Raw genomic sequence first — 17,159 nt, 5'->3', positions numbered from 1 at the left:
ATCCAACTGCACACCGTTGCATTAAGAATGGGAAAGTGATGCTTGAGGAGGGAAGGGACTTGGCCAAGGTCACACAGTGAGTTAGGGACAGAGACAGGACCAGATTCGGGGCGTCCTGCACAACGCTGGCTGTTGTGTTGCCTGAGGACGTGTGGGTCTGGGGAATGGGGCCCAGTCCAGGGCTGGCCAGCCTCTCCCTCCCAGCTGTTTCAAGGCCTGGTGGCTCCCATGGAGAGCCCCAGAGGACAGCCAGCTGCCCTGCACAGGGTGCCCCTGGCCACCGAGAAACAGGGAGGGAGAGTGTGGACAGCTCCATGCAGCTCGCCTCCCAGTCCATGTGCAGCGCCGACTTTCCCCTCTGTGCTGGGAAAACTACGGGCAGCTGAGTTCCAGGGCTTCCAGATCCCCAGAGTCGGGGCGGGCTGGAGTAGTGCCCCTGCTCTGGGGGTCCGGGCCGTGCCACCCTGCGTCTGCCTCCCCCAGGCGAGCACAGGGAGGGTGACACCCGTTGCGAGAATGGCAATTGTCTGTCAGGTGTGCCTGTGTCCCTTCCTTTGAGCTTACTGAGTCTGCCCATGTACCCCGCAAGGGGGGACCGCCATCCCCATTTCACAGAGGGGGAACCTAGGCTCCTAGGTAGTGGTAAGCGGGCCTCTAGGAATCACAGAGTAGCAGACGGCTTTTGCAGCTTGCCTGCCCTTCTTCGTGGGGTCTGTAGAGACTCCTATCATCTTTGATTCTGGAAGGCCTGGGCTGCTCGTGGCAAGCCTTGTCCGCTGGGCTCCCTGGAGGGGGCTGCCCTTTCAGGTTGAAAGCAGGCCTGTGTACGCACACGTGTGCGTGTGTGCGTGCGTGTGTGTGGCGGCAGCATGCTGGGTAGGGGTGCACACGCCGTGTGGTGGTACTCAAAGGCGGCCCACCACCAGCTCGCAGCCTGTGCCGCGGCCTTCCCCGGGCCATGACTGCCCGCCTGTAATGGACGCGGCCGCCCTGGTTAAGTGTGCACATTAATTTAATCCCTCCTCCGTGGAGACAATCAGTTGGCATTTAATTTGTGTTTCCTTCCGAGCATCGGAGTATGGCTGGGCCGCAGGGCCGCTGATGGGCACGTCTGTGCGGGGTCCCTTCTCTGGGTTCAGGGCTGAGCGCAGATGGGAGCGCCGGTGTCCACAGGGAGGAGGGCAGCGCGCGTTAGCGAGGCAGTGCCAGGAGGTACTGGTGAGAGCAGGGCTTGGGGACGTGGGGGGCCTCTCTGCTCCCAGGTGGGGGCCCCCAGCCCTCCTGCTGCTGGAGGGAGAAGGTGCTCACTGTGAACCCCCAGGGGGGAGGAAGTCAGGATGGAGACCAGAGTTCCAGCAGTTCGCTGCCTGGGAGGATGGCTGTCTTCCCAGCCCCACCCCCACTCCTTTTCCGCTCATCTGTCACAAGTGGGAATTGTTTGTGATATGAGACAAGGAGGTGCTGGGGCATGGGAAGTTGACTCAGTTGTGACATTGAAGCCATCTAGGGGGGCTCAGCGGACGCGGGGGCTCTGTTGACGTGCCCACTCTGATCTCCGTGGGCTCCGGTGAGACTGCATTAGAAGAAAAGGTCCCCCTGGTCTGTGTATGGGCCGGGCCGCCTTGTCCCCCAGCTCGATGTCAGTCTGGACCCCAGCTCTGCAGTGAGGCCAGGGGCGGGACATGGTCCATCTGTGTGGGAAGGGAGCAGTGGCTTGTGTATCTGTGAGTGGGGCTTACACAGAAGCCAGGGGGAGCGCCAGGGAGATGGGTGGGCAGGGTAACCCCTGGACTGTCACAGCAGCCTGCACCCAGCTATGCTGCAAGGGGGTGAGCTCCCCGTCCTTCCGGGTAGGAATTGTTCTCTGCCACCTGCCCTCCAGCAGAGGCCAGGCCCACGCTTGGCCCAGAACAAAGTTTTCCACCACGGGCTCCAGCCTAGCCTCACGGGAGCTCGCTTCCCATCACCTGAGTGAGTCAGCCAGGGTGTGCCGGCCACTTACCTGGAAAGGTGTGGACCATTCCTGTGGCACCCTCCCAGCTCTCTGAGGTCTGGGCGCGGGATCCAGCCATGGCGTTCCTTGGTTCAGAGTGAGCTGCCCAACATTCACTCTCTGCTCTGCGCCGGGGGCGGGACTGGGTGTTTTTGCCCCTACTGCCTGCCTTATATAGTCCTCAGAACCACCCTGCAAAGGGGTGCGTGCTTCCCATCTCAGAGATAAGGAAACTGAGGCCCAGAGAGGGTGATTGTTTCACACAGCTGGAAAGTGGCCAGGGCAGGATTCGAACGTAGTCCTTTGCTGCCAAGGCCTCTCCAGGACTTTCTCCCCAGCAGCCTGTGGGCTGTCCCTGAAGCCATAATTGTTTTTCTGGGGCTGTACCCACTTTCCTCTGGAGCTGGGGCCCCAGACCTTCTTTCTCTGACGGCACAGGAAGTGAAAAATCTGTGAGTCAGTCCCTTTGCCAGTGACTTCAGCCTGGCTTTCCGCCCCGCAGCAGGCCAGGCTTTGTTAGCCCCTTTCCTGAGGCTCTGTATGTCATCGGGAGCTGATGGTGGCCGGCGACCCTGGCTGGGGGGTGGGGGTGGGGGTGGGGAGAGGCTGGCAGTGAGGCTGCCCGCCCCTCCCCCCAGCAGCCTGCCAGACTTCTTGTCCATCCTGTGGTTGCAGAGGGTGGCTCCTCTGGAATGTGGGAGACCACATCTGGCTGGGATGGGTGCCGCCACCCCCTGTCCCGGCCCCTGGCCTCACACGTGTTCTCCTTCTGCTAAGGTAGTGGCCGAGGCCCCAGACGTCAGCTGCAGAGTCATTTTGTAGGGTCATTTTCTCTCCTGGCCCTCTTTGTCCTGACATCCCTGCCTCCCCTCTTCAGCCCCTAGGGCAGTGGGAAGTGGGGGAGGGAAGCTTTCTCCTTCTGCCTGCCCCCTTCCCTCCCTGGTGGTCCCTCCCCCTGGCCTTCCTCTCCCTGGAGTGGGCAGAGCTGAGCGGAAGGCCAGTGCTGGGAACTCAGCTCCTGGGAGCCCCTAACCGGGGTGGTGTAGGCGAGGGATGTTCCAGGCAGAAGGGCTGAGCAGGAGGCCTGAAGAATGACTGTGGTTTGGATTCATTCATTCATTCACTCAACAAATCCATACAACTATTAGGCTCCCTACCAAGTGTGGGTGGGTTTTAGGTTCAGGAGCACGACCGTGAGTGCAGTAATGGGAATTATAACCAATTCTTGGCCCTGGTGGAAGGGCTGGACCCCAGCCTTAGAGCCGACTCCTCTGAGGACTCGTGATGGCGCCCCCTCCTCTGAGCCTCTTCTCCCACCTAGAACAGACATCTCACTCATGTTTCCTTCATGTCCCGTCAGGCCAGGGCACAGGGGGCGTAAGACTTCTGAGATGGGTGCTGGAGGGCTTCTCCATGCTGCCCGCACACACATCCAAGTTTCCGATTCACGGACTTCAAGTCTGAGCCCCTGCTTGTCCTCTGCACTGGCAGGCCCTTGCCCGCTGCTCCGTCCAGCCACCATGCTGTGGGTCATGCTGGGCTGCCCTCTGGGGGGCTCTAGGGGTGCCATGGGTCAGTCCCTTCCTCGCTGGGATCTTGATTTCCTGTTCAGTTCAAGGCTCCAGGCAGTGGGAGGGTTTGAGCACAGGCCACTGGAGGGATTGGGCCCATGAGTCGCAGGGGGCAGGAGGCTGGGCTGGGGCTGGGAGATGCGCCCTGAGGTCCAGTCCAGCCAGAGCTGAGGGCTGGTCACATGACCTTCAGAGAGTATGGGGACAGGATGGGTTCTTCTTGAGTGTCCCTGCTCTGTGCTGGGGCCATACTTTGTCTCATGTGTAGGTGAGAAACCCAGGCTCTGAGAGATGGAGGCAGGTGCTCGGGGAGGCTGAGCCTGGGTTCAGACTCATAGCCCTCTGCCTCCCTCCTTGTGAGCTGTGGCCTGGGCTAAGAGAGTGGAAGCACTCTGCCGTCCACTCCGTGTGTGACCCTGGGCCTCAGTTTCCCTAGCTGTACTCAGAGGTGTGGACTGGGTGAACTCTGGCCCCTTCCAGCCTTCACTTTTGGAGAGTCTCTGAGTAAAGGTGTGACATAGACACGACCCCACCCTCCTGGCCGTGTTATCTTGGGTAATGGTCTTGGCCTTCAACTTCTTCATCAGTAACGTGGAGATAATAATTGTACCTAGAGGTGACTGGGAGGCTTGTTTAAGTAAGGTTGTGCATGTGACATTCCCAGCAAGGGTGCCCAGCGCGAGGTGCATGCTGGGTCTGTGCTAACTGCTCTGTTAGTGTAACTACCCTCTTCCTCCTCCATCGTCGTCTGCCCTGCGTGCTGCAGAGGCTGCCGTGTGTGGCTGTGGACAGAGAGCCCTCGGAGGAGCTGGCCCTCTGAGATTGCTGTCCGAGGGTGTCTGCCGGGTGGGGAGGGAGAAGCTGCGGGGGGCGAGAGCAGGTCCCCGCAGTGTGCTGGGGCAGAGCTGGCGCTGGGGCAGGGCCCTGAGCTCTTTCTGGTGGTGGAGAAGATAGAGGGCAGTCCATCCCTGTCCCCCACATCGCGGCTGGCTCTTTGGGTGAGAGCCATGTGGGATGAGGTCCCATGGCCAAGTGGCCCAGGAGGGGGGATCCCAAGACCCGGCTGCCTGGAACCAGGGCTCAAGGAGGGAACTCAAGTGGAGTGGCCCCGAGGCCTGGGGAAGAGAGGGCTTTGGAGACAGTGGAGAGATTGGATAGGATTCAGGAGGCTAGGGAGGAGCGGGGGAGGGGGAGGGGGTTCCATCTGAGCCTCTGCGTCCTCATCTGCACAGTGGGGACAATCCTTGGGGGAAGATTAAGTGGTACTTTCTATTTTACGTGTATATGAAACCCTAACGCGGTGACCAGCACCCAGAAGGTGACCAAGCAGTGTCCCTCCTCTCCCTTCTCGTCTCCAGCACTTTAAGGAAGAAAATTTGGACGTTTCATGAGCCAGTGGGTCAGGGTGGGCAGGGGTTGCTCAAGGGATTCAGTCCACCTTGGCCCTGGCTGGAGTTACTGCTTGCTCTAGGCCTTCATTTCCCCACCTGTAAAATGGGGGGGGGGTGTCTCTGTAGCTTCACAGCCTATAGCACGAGCGCCTTTGCTCAGCGGGGGCCAAGTGTGAGAGCCGGCTTAAAGGACACAACATGGACCCCCTCCTGGCCCCTAGTAGGTGTGTCCCCTTCCCAGTGACAGTGGCTGCTCCCTGGCCTCCCTGCTGCCCATCTTTGCTTATGCGGGCGTTTCAACCCGAAACACCCGTCCTTCCTGAAACCTTATTCCCGCGGACAGATCCAGGGCAGGGGAGGGGACCGTGTCTGGGACACAGGTGTGGACATTGAAACGCCTGCAACTTGGTTGACCAGTTTTGGGTTAAGTTGCGTGCTCCCTCCGGAGCTGAGCTGCAGCGAATGCAGGGCGTCTGGGGCCCCTTAAGAAGCACACACCGCTGCTGTCCTTGCACCCCGGTCGGCCAGAGCAGCTGAAGGACACAGCTTTTCTGCACCGTCAACGCTGGCACAGGCAGGGCCAGCTTCTCCCACCGCGGCCGGGAGGTGTGTCAGTGTGGGCAGCCGATTTGGTCCATCAGGCCAGCTGCCGTGGGCACGTGGGGGTCTGTCCTAGGTCTTCTGGGAGCCGGCGTGCCAGCTGCCCGCCCAGCCCGGCTTTGAAACATACAAAGGCCCGTGAAATCATCGGTTGCAAAGCTCATCTGTCGGGATGCAGCTTAGAAGCACCAGTGAGATGTGGGGCCGCTCGAAGTGCTGTGTATGGTGGGGGGGGGGCGTAGCAGTGCGGCGTGTCTGCCCCACCCCAGACCTGCCGAACCCGGACAAGACCCTCAGGGGATTGCTGTGCCCATCGCAGCTCGAGACTTGCCGCTGCTTTAGCGCACAGGCAGCGCTCGAGTCCCGTCCCCGCTTGCTAGCTGTGTGACCTTAGACAAGTTACCTCATCTCTCTGAACTTCAGCTCTTGCATCCACAGGACGGATTTGGGGAAAAATTCTGTACCCGAGCAGGTTCATAACACTTTGCATGAAAGCCAGTGAGCCGTGTAAGCAGCGCTGAACTCGGTGGGTGGGATGCAGCCCGGCCTGGCCCGTCTAGTGGTGGTTGCTTCTGCTGCTGTCTGGAGATCCAGACAGGGCTCGTGCTTTCGCCCAGGACTGACTCGGGGCAAGTCACTTTCCTTCCCTGGGCCGCATTTTCCCTGTCTGAACCACGGGTCTGTGGACCCCTGCGGCACGTCATCAGAAGGTTGCCCGAAGGAAGAGTGAGAGGGGCCAGGCCCTCTCTCCAGGAGCCTGTCTGGGAAGCGGGTGTGGGGGGGTGAGGGGTCCCTGGGTGCTCACACCTTCGCCCCTCCCCGCCCCCTTCCCTGCAGCTCCTGCTGTTGGAGAAGGCAGGCTGCAGCCCTTCCCTGCACCTGCTCGGCTCAGCGGCTTGGAGCTGAGTCCCCTGCCCCCCTCACAGCAGCGTGGCCAGGAGAGATGATTCAGCTCGGACCCGTGTTCTGGGCCTTGGCCTCCCTCGACAGAAGCCCCAGAAGCCCCATGCTGCCGGGCAGGTGGAGGGCGGCCTGTGAACCTCTCCCTACCTGGGATCCCTGTCTCCCACGATCGGCCTGGGGCTGGATTCCTGGCCTTGCCCCCGACATACCTGGTAACCTCGGGCAAATTGCCTGTACACTCTAGATCTCAGTTTACTTATTTGTACCATGGGGGTGCTCCGTGAGATGGTCTCACCTGGGTTTGACCCTTACGCTCTCTCATTGCCCTTGGGGCCAGGAACCCCAGCCCCCTGCCCGCCAGGTGCTGGACCCCAGAGCCCATGGCAGGGCTAGGCCTGGCTGCCATCGCCAGGGGGGGCTGGTAAAGACCAGAGGGAACGAGGGAGAAGGGGAGCGTGTGGGGGAGAGGAGGAATTTTCCTCTGTGTGTGCAAACAGTATCCGTTTTCTCTTGTTTCCAAAAGCCAGTGACGTAACGCACCCTTCAGCCATTCCTCCCTTCTGGCCTATTTTTAGCTGGCCCCGACAGCATCCTAAAAGGCTTCCAGACTTGCCTGCTCTGAGGCCATGTAGGGAGGCGGCCATAGGATGAGGAGAGAGAGGAGCTCATCTGTCTGTCCCAGGATGCAGGGAGGGAAAGAACTTGCCCTAGGCTTCCTCGGGGGAAGGAAGGGAGCTGTGTGGGGAGCCCAGTGAGGACTCTGATGGATCCTGGGTCTACAGGGAGCCTGGCAGGGGGACCAGTGCTCAGTCTGGAGCCTCCAACCTGGGTTTGAGTCCTGGCTCTCCCTGTCCTCACCCTGACCTTGGGCCCCTGACTCGGTGCCTGGCTTTCTTCATCTGTAACATGGGCTAACAGTACCGCTGTGCTTGGGGGGGTGTTAGGAGGATTGAATTATGTCACATGGAATAGTGCCTGGTACAAAGTAAGCACTCAGTTAAGGTGAGCTGGTATTGGGATGGTGATTATGATTATTTTTTAAAAGACTTATTTATATTTGAGAGAGGGAGAGGCGGTGGCAGGGGAAGGGGCAGAGGGAGAGAGAGAATCTCAAGCAGACTCCTTGAGGAGCTCAGAGCCCTACGTGGGGCTCGATCTCACAACCCTGAGATCATGACCTGAGCCGAAATCAAGACTCAGACACTTAACTGACTGAGCCACCCAGCCGCCCCCAGTGATTATGATTATTAACATCCCATTCTACCTCCAGTTCATGTTGGGGGTACACTGTGAGCCCCTGTGTGCCTCCTGCCCTTTATTCTTTCCTGTCCAGCTTTAACCAGCATGTGCTTGGATGAGACAATACACAGAAAGCCCTGGAACAGGGACTGGCACGTCATAAGCACTGACGAAGTGAGAGCTCTATTTATTGTTAATGTGATAAAACAGACGTGGGTTTGGATTCCAGCCCCATCCACTAGCTAGCTGAGTGTCTTTGGGTAAGACACGTAACCTCTCTGAGCCTCAGTTTCCTTATCTGTGAGACAGGGATAATAGCTGTGTAGGAGATTTCTTTGCTGATGAGGGTTGCTGCCGGACAGAAAGACTCCCCAGGTCATGAGGACCAGCCCAGTAAAAGTTTCTTTCTTGCGGTGCTGGCTGCAGCCTGGCTCCTGAGTGCCAGCGTCCGTACAGTGGGGTACGCTAATGGCAGGAGCGGTGGCGTTTGCACAGCACTCTACAGTTAGTGTGAAGGGGAGATGGCAGTCCCTCCTGCCTTCCTCTCCCCGGGGTGTGGTGCTCATGCGGGGAACCCGGCACGTGTCACCACCGCCTGCTACTGTGGTGGTTTGTCAACCTGGCTGTCCCCCTCCCCTAGAGTGGGAGCTCCCGGAGGGCAGGCAGAGATGGATTTCTGGCTGCGCCCAGCTTGCCTTGCTTGGGTGGGTGCTGGCATGGTGTCTGAGGGCTTGACCGGCATGGGGAGGCCACCATCTGACCACCTATCCCTCTTGGCTCTTGCAGATGGGAGGAAGAGCTCGCCAAGCGCATGAACCTGCAGACCATGGTGGACACACTGCAGGAGGTGAGCATCCCCAGGGGGCCCGACCTTGAGAGGCTTGCGGGAACCATGTGGCCTAGGGGCGCGGTCTCCCTGGGGCAAAGTCGGAGGCCATCCCCAGCTCTGCCCCTGCACTGGGCTGCCTCCTGCTGCCTCAGTCGCTCCTCGATGGAGCCACGAGGCCTCTTCCTTGTCCTCTGCTTCGGACCTAGGAAGGGACGGGCATAGTGTTGCAGAAAAGCTCGGGGACGGGAGTAGGGAAGCCTGGGCCCGAGTCCCAGTGCCGACCCCCGCCTGCCAGGTGATGTGGGTCCGTGACTCTTTCCGACCCTCTCCTGCCACCTGAGTCCAGGACTGGCTGGTCTCTTGAGCTGCCCTACCCCAGCTTGCAGGAACTGACTTGGGGCCGAATGCCTTGGAGAGGGCTGGTGGCGTGTCACCAGGAGGGCTCCCGGCCTGGCTGGGTGAGAACATTCTCTTGTGGTTCTGGCTCCGTAGCTCTGGGTCTGGGCTCTGCTTCTACCCACCGGCCGGGTACCCTGGGCGGCAAACTTCACCTTCTCGGCCTCTGAATAGTGACCCTATGAGAAGGCAAGGAAGAGTTCTTTCAAACATTTTAAAAAATGTTTTTTGATGTTTAAAGCACTGATCTTCTAAGAGATAGAATAAAGTAATGAGAGTACATGGAAGGGAAAGGATGAATGTCTGCCCCTGCTTTGTTTTGTAACAGAAGTCTTTTTATTTACAAACATGACATGTTCGTGGTTAAATATTTGGAAAATTCAGAAACGTACGGAGAAGAAAATAAAACTGCCCTCCAGTTCTCCACCCCCCCCACAGTTGACAAATTGCTGGGTGACCTTCTGGTCTTTTCTGTGCAAACACACGTGTACTCTACATGTTTATGTTTGGTTAGGTGGACGCACGTGGCGTTGCCGTTTTGGGGATGGGAGGTGGTCATCTGCTGGCAATTTCACAGGCATCGACCTCACATTTTAACCTATTGGAATCACTTGTTCCATTAACCTGTTCTTTTTTTTTAATTATCTCCCTGGGATTTTTCCATATGATAAATATTCCTTGGAGAAGTGTTTTAGGCTGAGCGGTGCCCTGCGGTGAACTGGCCTCAGCAGGAAGCCGGGCTGGGGTGAGGTCCTCGGCACCCCTTTCCTGGCACGCAGGTGCCTGGCCTGGTTGGTTATCGGGTGTCCAGGGCTGTGGACCCAGGTGTCCAGCCCCTCCTACCCCTCAGGGTGCCTGGTCCCCTAAACCCTCCCCCATCTCTGTCCTCCCTAGGCGGCTCAGGAGGCTGAAGCCATCCAGGAGGAGATGAACGAGAAGATCGAGCGGCTCAAGGCCGAACTAGTGGTGTTTAAGGGGCTCATGAGTGACGTAAGTGCCACCAGCTGCCGCCCCAGACGTCATGACACCCCCCCCCCAACACCCATCATGCAAAATGCTTCATTCACTCCGAGGCTCCAGAGCTCGGCTTCTAGTTAGAGTCCTGGCTGGCTGCGTTTGCCCCGTGAGGATGACGGATGCATTGAGACCAGCCCCCCACCCCACTTCCGCTTCCCTTGGTCTGAGTAGAGATGCATTAATCTGCTGCTTAACCCATCCCGCCCTCCCCTGGGCTCCTCCGACGGTCTGTTTGTGTTTGCTCCGACTCGTCCCAGCTCGCCACGTTGAGGGAGGGTGGTGGCCGTGGGCCTCGATGTCTGGGCACAGTGGAGGGCTCAGTGGCAGGTTGAAGGAGGCCCTCGGGTCTGGTCTGTGTCAGCCGGAGAGGCCCCCAGGCCAGCAGCCTACAGGAGGGTTGCTTTGTCAAGTTGGGGAAGGCCAGCATCTGCATCCTTTTGAAGACTGGAACCTCTCTGAGTGACTGTGGTTGCCGGGAGCTGTTGGCAACCAAAGCCTCCTTCCTGCTGGGGACCCGGGTTTCCTGCCACCTTCAAGCAGCAGGCCGCATGTAGGGAGGGCCATCAGAAAGGAGAAGGAGCCCGATGGCGGGTGACTCAGCCTTGGGTGGCTTTTGGTCCTGAGGGCTATGGAGCTGGGTGTGACTGGCAGAAGCCCCCTGGGGGGCTCCAGAAGGAGCCCACCGGGCTTCCCCTCACTGGGGTCCTGGGGGACCCCCCTCATCTTTGGTGAGGCCCTGCGATCAGCCATGGGAGGAAGCCTGGGGAGAACGTGGCGCCTTGGCAGGCCCCTCTGTGTGGGGGGACAGGTGGGGCACGTGGGCTCGGGCTGGGAGAGAAGGGAAGCCTTTCAAGAGTGGGAGCTGTCTTTCTTTTTTCTTTGCTCTGACAAAATAAACACTGGCACTGTGTCTGTTGAGAGGACGCCTTCCAGCCCTTAGGGAGGCCGGCAAACATGGTCTCACATTGTCCACTTGGCGCCAAAGCCTTTAGCTCCCATGACCTCTCCACCCCCTCCCCCATCCTGAGCAGCGCTGGCCCCACCCTCCCCGCCCCGGAGAAGCTCCAGGCGCCCCCTCGGACTCGGGGCTGCGCACCCCTCTGCCCAGCAGGAGCCTGGGAGCGACGCCCCCGCCCCACCCCCCCAATGCTCACTCCAGCCCTCGCTCACGTAACCCCCCTGCTGTCCTCCCTGCAGCCCATGACAGACCTGGACACAAAGATCCAAGAAAAGGCCATGAAGGTGGACATGGACATCTGTCGCCGGATCGATATCACGGCCAAGCTGTGCGATGTCGCACAGCAACGGAACTCGGAAGACGTGTCCAAGATCTTCCAGGTGAATAGGGTCACCCTGCTCACCAGCCGCCACTCCCCCCCACCCCGCCACCGCCCCCTCCCAGAGTGCCTGGCCTCCGCCCTGCATGGCCAGGCCCTCTTCCCCTCCAGTCCTGCCCACTCCCCTTCCCCCAGAGCTAGCGTCGGCCCCCACTCTGGCCTCCCCAGGACGACACAGAATCAGGGACTCGGCGACTCGTAGGCTCATCAGGCTGAATGCTTCATCCTGTGGCTGAGGAGGCCACTCACCGGGGTGGGGGGGACGTGACGGGCTCAGGGAGGGCCAGGCTGCGCTGGGACGGGCACTCAGGTCTCCTGACCCTCTGGGGCTCGGTGCACAGGCCCGCTGGGCGCGCCGCTGTGGTTGAGAGCCCTGGCCAGGCTGTGGGAGCGCCGGCCGAGCCGGCTCAGCCCCAGCAGATGAGCCTTGGAATCCCCAAGAGGAAATGTTGGCCTCTGGTTTTCATTCTCACCGAAGAGTCTCCCAGGGCCCATGCCCAGCCCTCAAGGAGCAAGTGTGCGTCCTGAGAGAAGGCAGTGGGGCAGTTAGCACTGGTGGGCTGTCCTCCAGGGAGGGCCTGGGGGCGAGACCAGCGGCCCGCAGGACACGTGTCATTCTCTAAAGGCTTCTTCTTGAATTCAGGGTCGTGGTTTGGCTTTTGCTTGAGCCCGGGGCAATACCGCGTGTTGTCGCTTTGAGTGTGTGACTTTGGGTCTAGCGGGAGAGATCTGGGCTCATCCACCTGTGTGCCTTCTTGCTGCCCGTCTGCTGGGAAGCAGGGGTGACCATTCCAGGCTCTGTTTGGTCTGCTCGTGTCTTGTCTGCTTGGAGTGGAGGAAGCTTGGTGACCCTCGGGCTGCCTGCCCATTGCCTTTGCATGTGAGCAGGAGGGCTCTGAAGCATGGAGCCCTCTGGGCCTCTGGGAGGGGTTCTCTCTCTCTCTCTGGCTGGCTCTGAGACACCCCAGGGGACTCTGCGCCCCGGTCTGCCCCACTCCTCTCCCCAGATCATGGGGCTGCTGCTCTGGTGAAGGGCCGAGCTGAGCCGGCGCACCCACCGGGGGAGGGAAGAGTCCAGGCCGTCTGTCCTCCCTCCTGCATGTGTCCTGCCTCACGCTGCCTGCTAACGCCACCTGCTTCTAGAGGGACTCTGCTTCTTTCCCAGCAGTGGCCGCCCCAGCCACGCTCCATCCATCCCGTGGGATGCCGACTCCCTTCCCAGCCCACCCTCCCTCCCAGCAGAGCCTCCCACTTACCTCCATCTCTTCCTTCCCGGGTCAGGTGGTCCCCAAAAAGAAAGAGCGTAAGGTGGCTTCGGATGATGACATCTCCGAGCAGGATGGCGAGGTGAACCGGTTCTCGGACGACGAGGTCGGCTCCATGAACATCACAGACGAGATGAAGCGCATGTTTAACCAGCTGTGAGTATCTCCACGGCCCCGGCTCCCGGGGCTTCGCTCCTGTTGCCCAGATTGTTGGGGGCAGGGGTGCGAGCTGGTGGGCCTGCGCTGACAACAGCCTGCGTATATACCAGCCAGCCAAAGATTTATTTGCAACGTTTATAATTTGGGGAGTTTCACATTTTCACAAGAGGTTAAATGGTACCAGTGTGTCCCGCGGGCTCGAGCCTTACACTCTCACCGCTTGTCCTCGGGGTGGGATCGCTGGGTCAATCCCCTCACCAGGGCCCACTAGGCTGGCCAAGGGCGGGCTCCTGATATCTGTCTGCGGGCTGCTTTACAAATGTGGCTTCGGTGACTCCAGTCAACTGAGGGGAGGTTGGGTTATCACACCCCTTGGTACATGAGGACGCGGAGACAGGCAGAAGGGAGGCACTTGGCCGTGACCGCTCCACTGACACGTGGCGGAGTCGAGGTTCAGAGCCAGGTCTGTCTGCCGCCCGAGTTCTGTCACTGAGATGCTGTGGGTTAGTGGCAGTGTCCAGGGCTGGCTCTGGTCCATGGTGGGCTGGAGCCGGCCCGTACCAGCTCATGAAAGCTAATTGCTCATGTGGCTGCCCCACTCCAGGTTCAGCGATGGCACAGAAGTAGCACTGGCAGGTGCTTGCCCTCAGCTACCCTCCCCTCCCCTGCAGAAAGCTGGTTTACTAGAACCTCACTGGGTGCAGTCACCTGGGGCCAGGGAGACACTGTGGCCTTGGTCTGTCAAGGGCCATATTGTCTATGCGAATCCATCTTTGACTCTAATCCATGCAGTGCCCTAAAGTGGGGTGGGGGAGGGGAGAGGAGGGTGCAGCTGCGGGCATTAGGTGACTTACCTGAGGGCCTGGAGTCGAGGGTTGGGCTGGGACAGGGTCTCTGGGGCCCACATTTATTCCTCCTGCCCATCTGGCTGCTCGTACGCGTTCTCTCTCTGGAGCCCCTTGCAGTTGGGCCCCCGAGCCCTGAGAACTCCACTTTCCCCCTGGGACTCTGGGTTTCCAACAGCAGGGCTATGTTCGAGCTCTCGGCTCTCACGAGTCATCACGAAACCCCACAGAACCCTCCCCAGCGGCTCCTGTCTTTTAGGCAGTTGCCTCTGACATCGTACTGGGTTCAGAAGCCAGGGCGCGGGTCTCCCCTGCTGCTTCGTGCAGAGCCCTGGGGCTGGCTTAGCATTACAGAGTCCAGAGGCCACTCAGCCCAGCCCCTTCACATTCAGGTGGGGAAACTGAGGTTCAGAGGGGCGTGCTAGGAGTTGGAACAGAGCTGGGCCCCTGACCCGTGGTTGAGTCCTTTGTCCCCAGCTAGCTGTCTTCGCACTCAGAAGAGAGTCCCCGTCGGCCCTCTCCGCAGCACCATCCCTGCCCGGGTCCCTTTGCTGCTGAGCCGGGTGACTCTTAGGGAGGCAGGAGTCAGCCCCGGGTGGGGATGGGTTTGTGTGATACCTCCTTGTACTTGCCATTCCCTGGGAACAGAACTGGGGTGGGCTGTGTTTTGGGGGCTTGCTGTTGGAGCGCAACAAAGAGACTCCTGAACTCCTGATTCCATCTTTTGACATCCCCTCCAAATGTCGCATTCTCATCCTATGCTGACGACAGGGGCTTTGGAAGGGAGCCCTTGACTGGATCCAGGTTTTCTGAACGTGGTGATTGGCCACCCCACACACCCAGGCTGGGTTCATTCGGGTGAATGAAAGGGCTTCTCTGAAGAAGTTGTCCCTGTTTGCAGAAAGTCCCCTCGGGATAATTAGGCTGCCTGGGAATGGGGTGGGCTGAAAAGAACAATCCCCAGAGCTGGGTCTGGGGGCTCCACCAGCAGCGCTACTGTTGTACAAAGGAGATCCGATGCAAAAACGGGTGCCCGGATTGACGGGTCTGAACTAGGTTCAGTATCCAATTAGATTTATTGGCTGGTGGAGTTGCCTGGGTTAAAAAAAAATATATCCTCTGATCGCCCCTCCACCCTTGCAGTGCTAGCCAAGGCCATGCTGACCCCACCGTGGGCAGGGCCCTGCACCCCCCGCCCCCCTCAACCAGCATCTCCACCGGCTATGGGCTGGGCTGAGGCCCAAGCCAGAGGCTGCCCCCGGCCAGTTCCACTGAAGTCTTTGAATAATGTGCCCCGTGTCAGGGCTGTTTTGTTTTGATCAAAATCTGTTGCTTGGGCTTCAGACCAAGGAGAAGGGGAGGAATTTGCTACTTTCCCTGCACCATGACCAGCGCCTCAGCCCCGCCCTCCCGATCTCCTGACCCCTTTCTCATGCCCATCTTCCTGTCCTTTCTGGCTCCCCATTCCTCAGCTGGGGTTTCCTTCAGATCCCAGACACTAGAAAGGAAGTGAAGTCAGCGGTTGAGTATGTGTTGCGGTGACGGTGGACCCCAGGGGCTAAGCTGGAGCTAGTCCAGGCCAGCAGTGCCTTCCTATGCAGCTCTGGCCCTGCTCTGGTCCCCGGGCTCACAGAGCCACCTATAGGCTCTGGCAGAAACTGCTTTTTGGTGGGGGACCTGGCTCCAGGGGGTGCTCTAGGCAGCTTTTATTTTATTTATTTTTTTTTTTTAAATGATTTTTTATTATATTATGTTAGTCACCATACAGTACATCCCCGGTTTCCGATGTAAGGCTCGATGATTCATTAGTTGTGTATAACACCCAGTGCACCATGCAATACGTGCCCTCCTTACTACCCATCACCGGTCTATCCCATTCCCCCACCCTCCTCCCCTCTGAAGTCCTCAGTTTGTTTCTCATAGTCCATAGTCTCTCATGTTTCATTCCCCCTTCTGATTACCCCCCCTTTCTTTATCCCTTTCTTCCCCTACCGATCATCCTAGTTCTTATGTTCCATAGATGAGAGAAATCATATGATAGTTGTCTTTCTCTGCTTGACTTATTTCACTTAGCATTATCTCCTCCAGTGCTATCCATGTTGTAGCAAATGTTGAGAACTCGTTCTTTCTGATAGCTGAGTAATATTCCATTGTATATATGGACCACAACTTCTTAATCCAGTCATCTGTTGAAGGGCATCTCGGCTCCTTCCACGATTTAGCTATGTGGACATTGCTGCTATGAACATTGGGGTGCATATGGCCCTTCTCTTCACTACGTCTGTAGCTTTGGGGTAAATACCCAGTAGTGCAATGGCTGGATCATAGGGTAGCTCAATTTTTAACTTTTAAGGACCTCCACACTGTTTTCCAGAGTGGCTGTACCAACTGCATTCCCACCAACAATGTAGGAGGGATCCCTTTCTCCACATCCTCTCCAACAATTGTTGTTTCTTGCCTTGTCTATTTTTGCCATTCTAACTGGCGTAAGGTGGTATCTCAGTGTGGTTTTGATTTGAATTTCCTTGATGGCTAATGATTTTGAACATTTTTTCATGTGTCTGTTAGCCATTTGTATGTCTTCATTGGAAAAGTGTCTGTTCATATTTTCTGCCCATTTTTTGATTTGTTTATTTGTTTCTCGTGTATTGAGTTTGAGAAGTTCTTTGTAGATCTTGGATACCAGTCCTTTATCTGTAGTGTCATTTGCAAATATATTCTCCCATTCCGTGGGCTGCCTCTTAGTTTTTCTGACTGTTTCCTTGGATGTGCAGAAACTTTTAATCTTGATGAAGTCCCATAAATTCATTTTATCTTTTGTTTCTCTTGCCTTTGGGGATGTGTCATGAAAAAGGTTGCTTTGGCCGATGTCGTAGAGGTTGTTGCCTATGTTCTCCTCTAGAATTTTGATGGATTCCTGTCTCACATCGAGGTCTTTCATCCATTTGGAGTTTATTTTTGTGTATGGTGTGAGATAGTGGTCAAGTTTCATTCTCTTGCATGTAGCTGTTCTAGGCAGCTTTTAACCAGAAATTCTTCGTGGGCCTTGCCCAGTGGCCCCCCCCCCCCAGCCTGATCCATCGTGGGATGGCAGGGAGCAGTGCCCTGGAGGATTGGGGGGGGCGTTGATAGAGAGCCCTGGGGCCCACAAACTCCTCTGTGGCTGATTCGATGGATCAAATGATTTAACCCCTGTAGACATCATCAGCCTTTCCATCTGCTCAAGTTTCCCTTCAGCTGGCGAAACCAGGGCATCTCCAGAAACTACCCTCAGTTCCGGGCAAGCCTGTAGGGTCCATTACCTTACTTCTAGTTCCAGTGAATAGGGAAGCCCTGAAATTACTCAGGCTTTGAATACAAGCCTGATTTCCAGCATGTCTTGGTCCAGAAGTCCACCTAATCCCTGTGCCCTTCAGTTCGTTCATCTGTAAAATGGGAATAAGAATTATGCTCGTCTCATAGGAATGTGGGGAGGAGGGAACGAAGTGCAGTTTAACGTATGCTTAGCGGCCAGTCCCGCGCCCAGCACGTAATGGGTGCGTGGTGGGTTTTACTCGGGGAGGAAAATGCTGTAGGAGACATCTGGGTTTCCGCCCCGGTTTCTGTGACAGGCT

At 57.9% G+C, this 17,159-nt stretch overlaps 1 protein-coding gene across 1 annotated transcript in view; it reads left to right on the top strand.

The window, feature by feature from the left end:
* IFFO2 (intermediate filament family orphan 2) overlaps positions 1 to 17,159 on the top strand; it is a 48,327-nt gene that overhangs the window by 23,725 nt on the left and 7,443 nt on the right. The window contains exons 2-5 of the mRNA XM_040645861.1: positions 8,484 to 8,544; positions 9,817 to 9,912; positions 11,137 to 11,277; positions 12,558 to 12,697. Coding sequence (XP_040501795.1) covers positions 8,484 to 8,544; positions 9,817 to 9,912; positions 11,137 to 11,277; positions 12,558 to 12,697 — 438 coding nt within the window. The remainder of the gene's footprint in view (positions 1 to 8,483; positions 8,545 to 9,816; positions 9,913 to 11,136; positions 11,278 to 12,557; positions 12,698 to 17,159) is intronic.

The sequence above is a fragment of the Ursus maritimus genome, unplaced genomic scaffold (assembly GCF_017311325.1).
Source record: "Ursus maritimus isolate PB19 unplaced genomic scaffold, ASM1731132v1 scaffold_32, whole genome shotgun sequence".
Taxonomy (NCBI): domain Eukaryota; kingdom Metazoa; phylum Chordata; class Mammalia; order Carnivora; family Ursidae; genus Ursus; species Ursus maritimus.
This window is presented reverse-complemented; position numbering and strand designations above follow the sequence as displayed.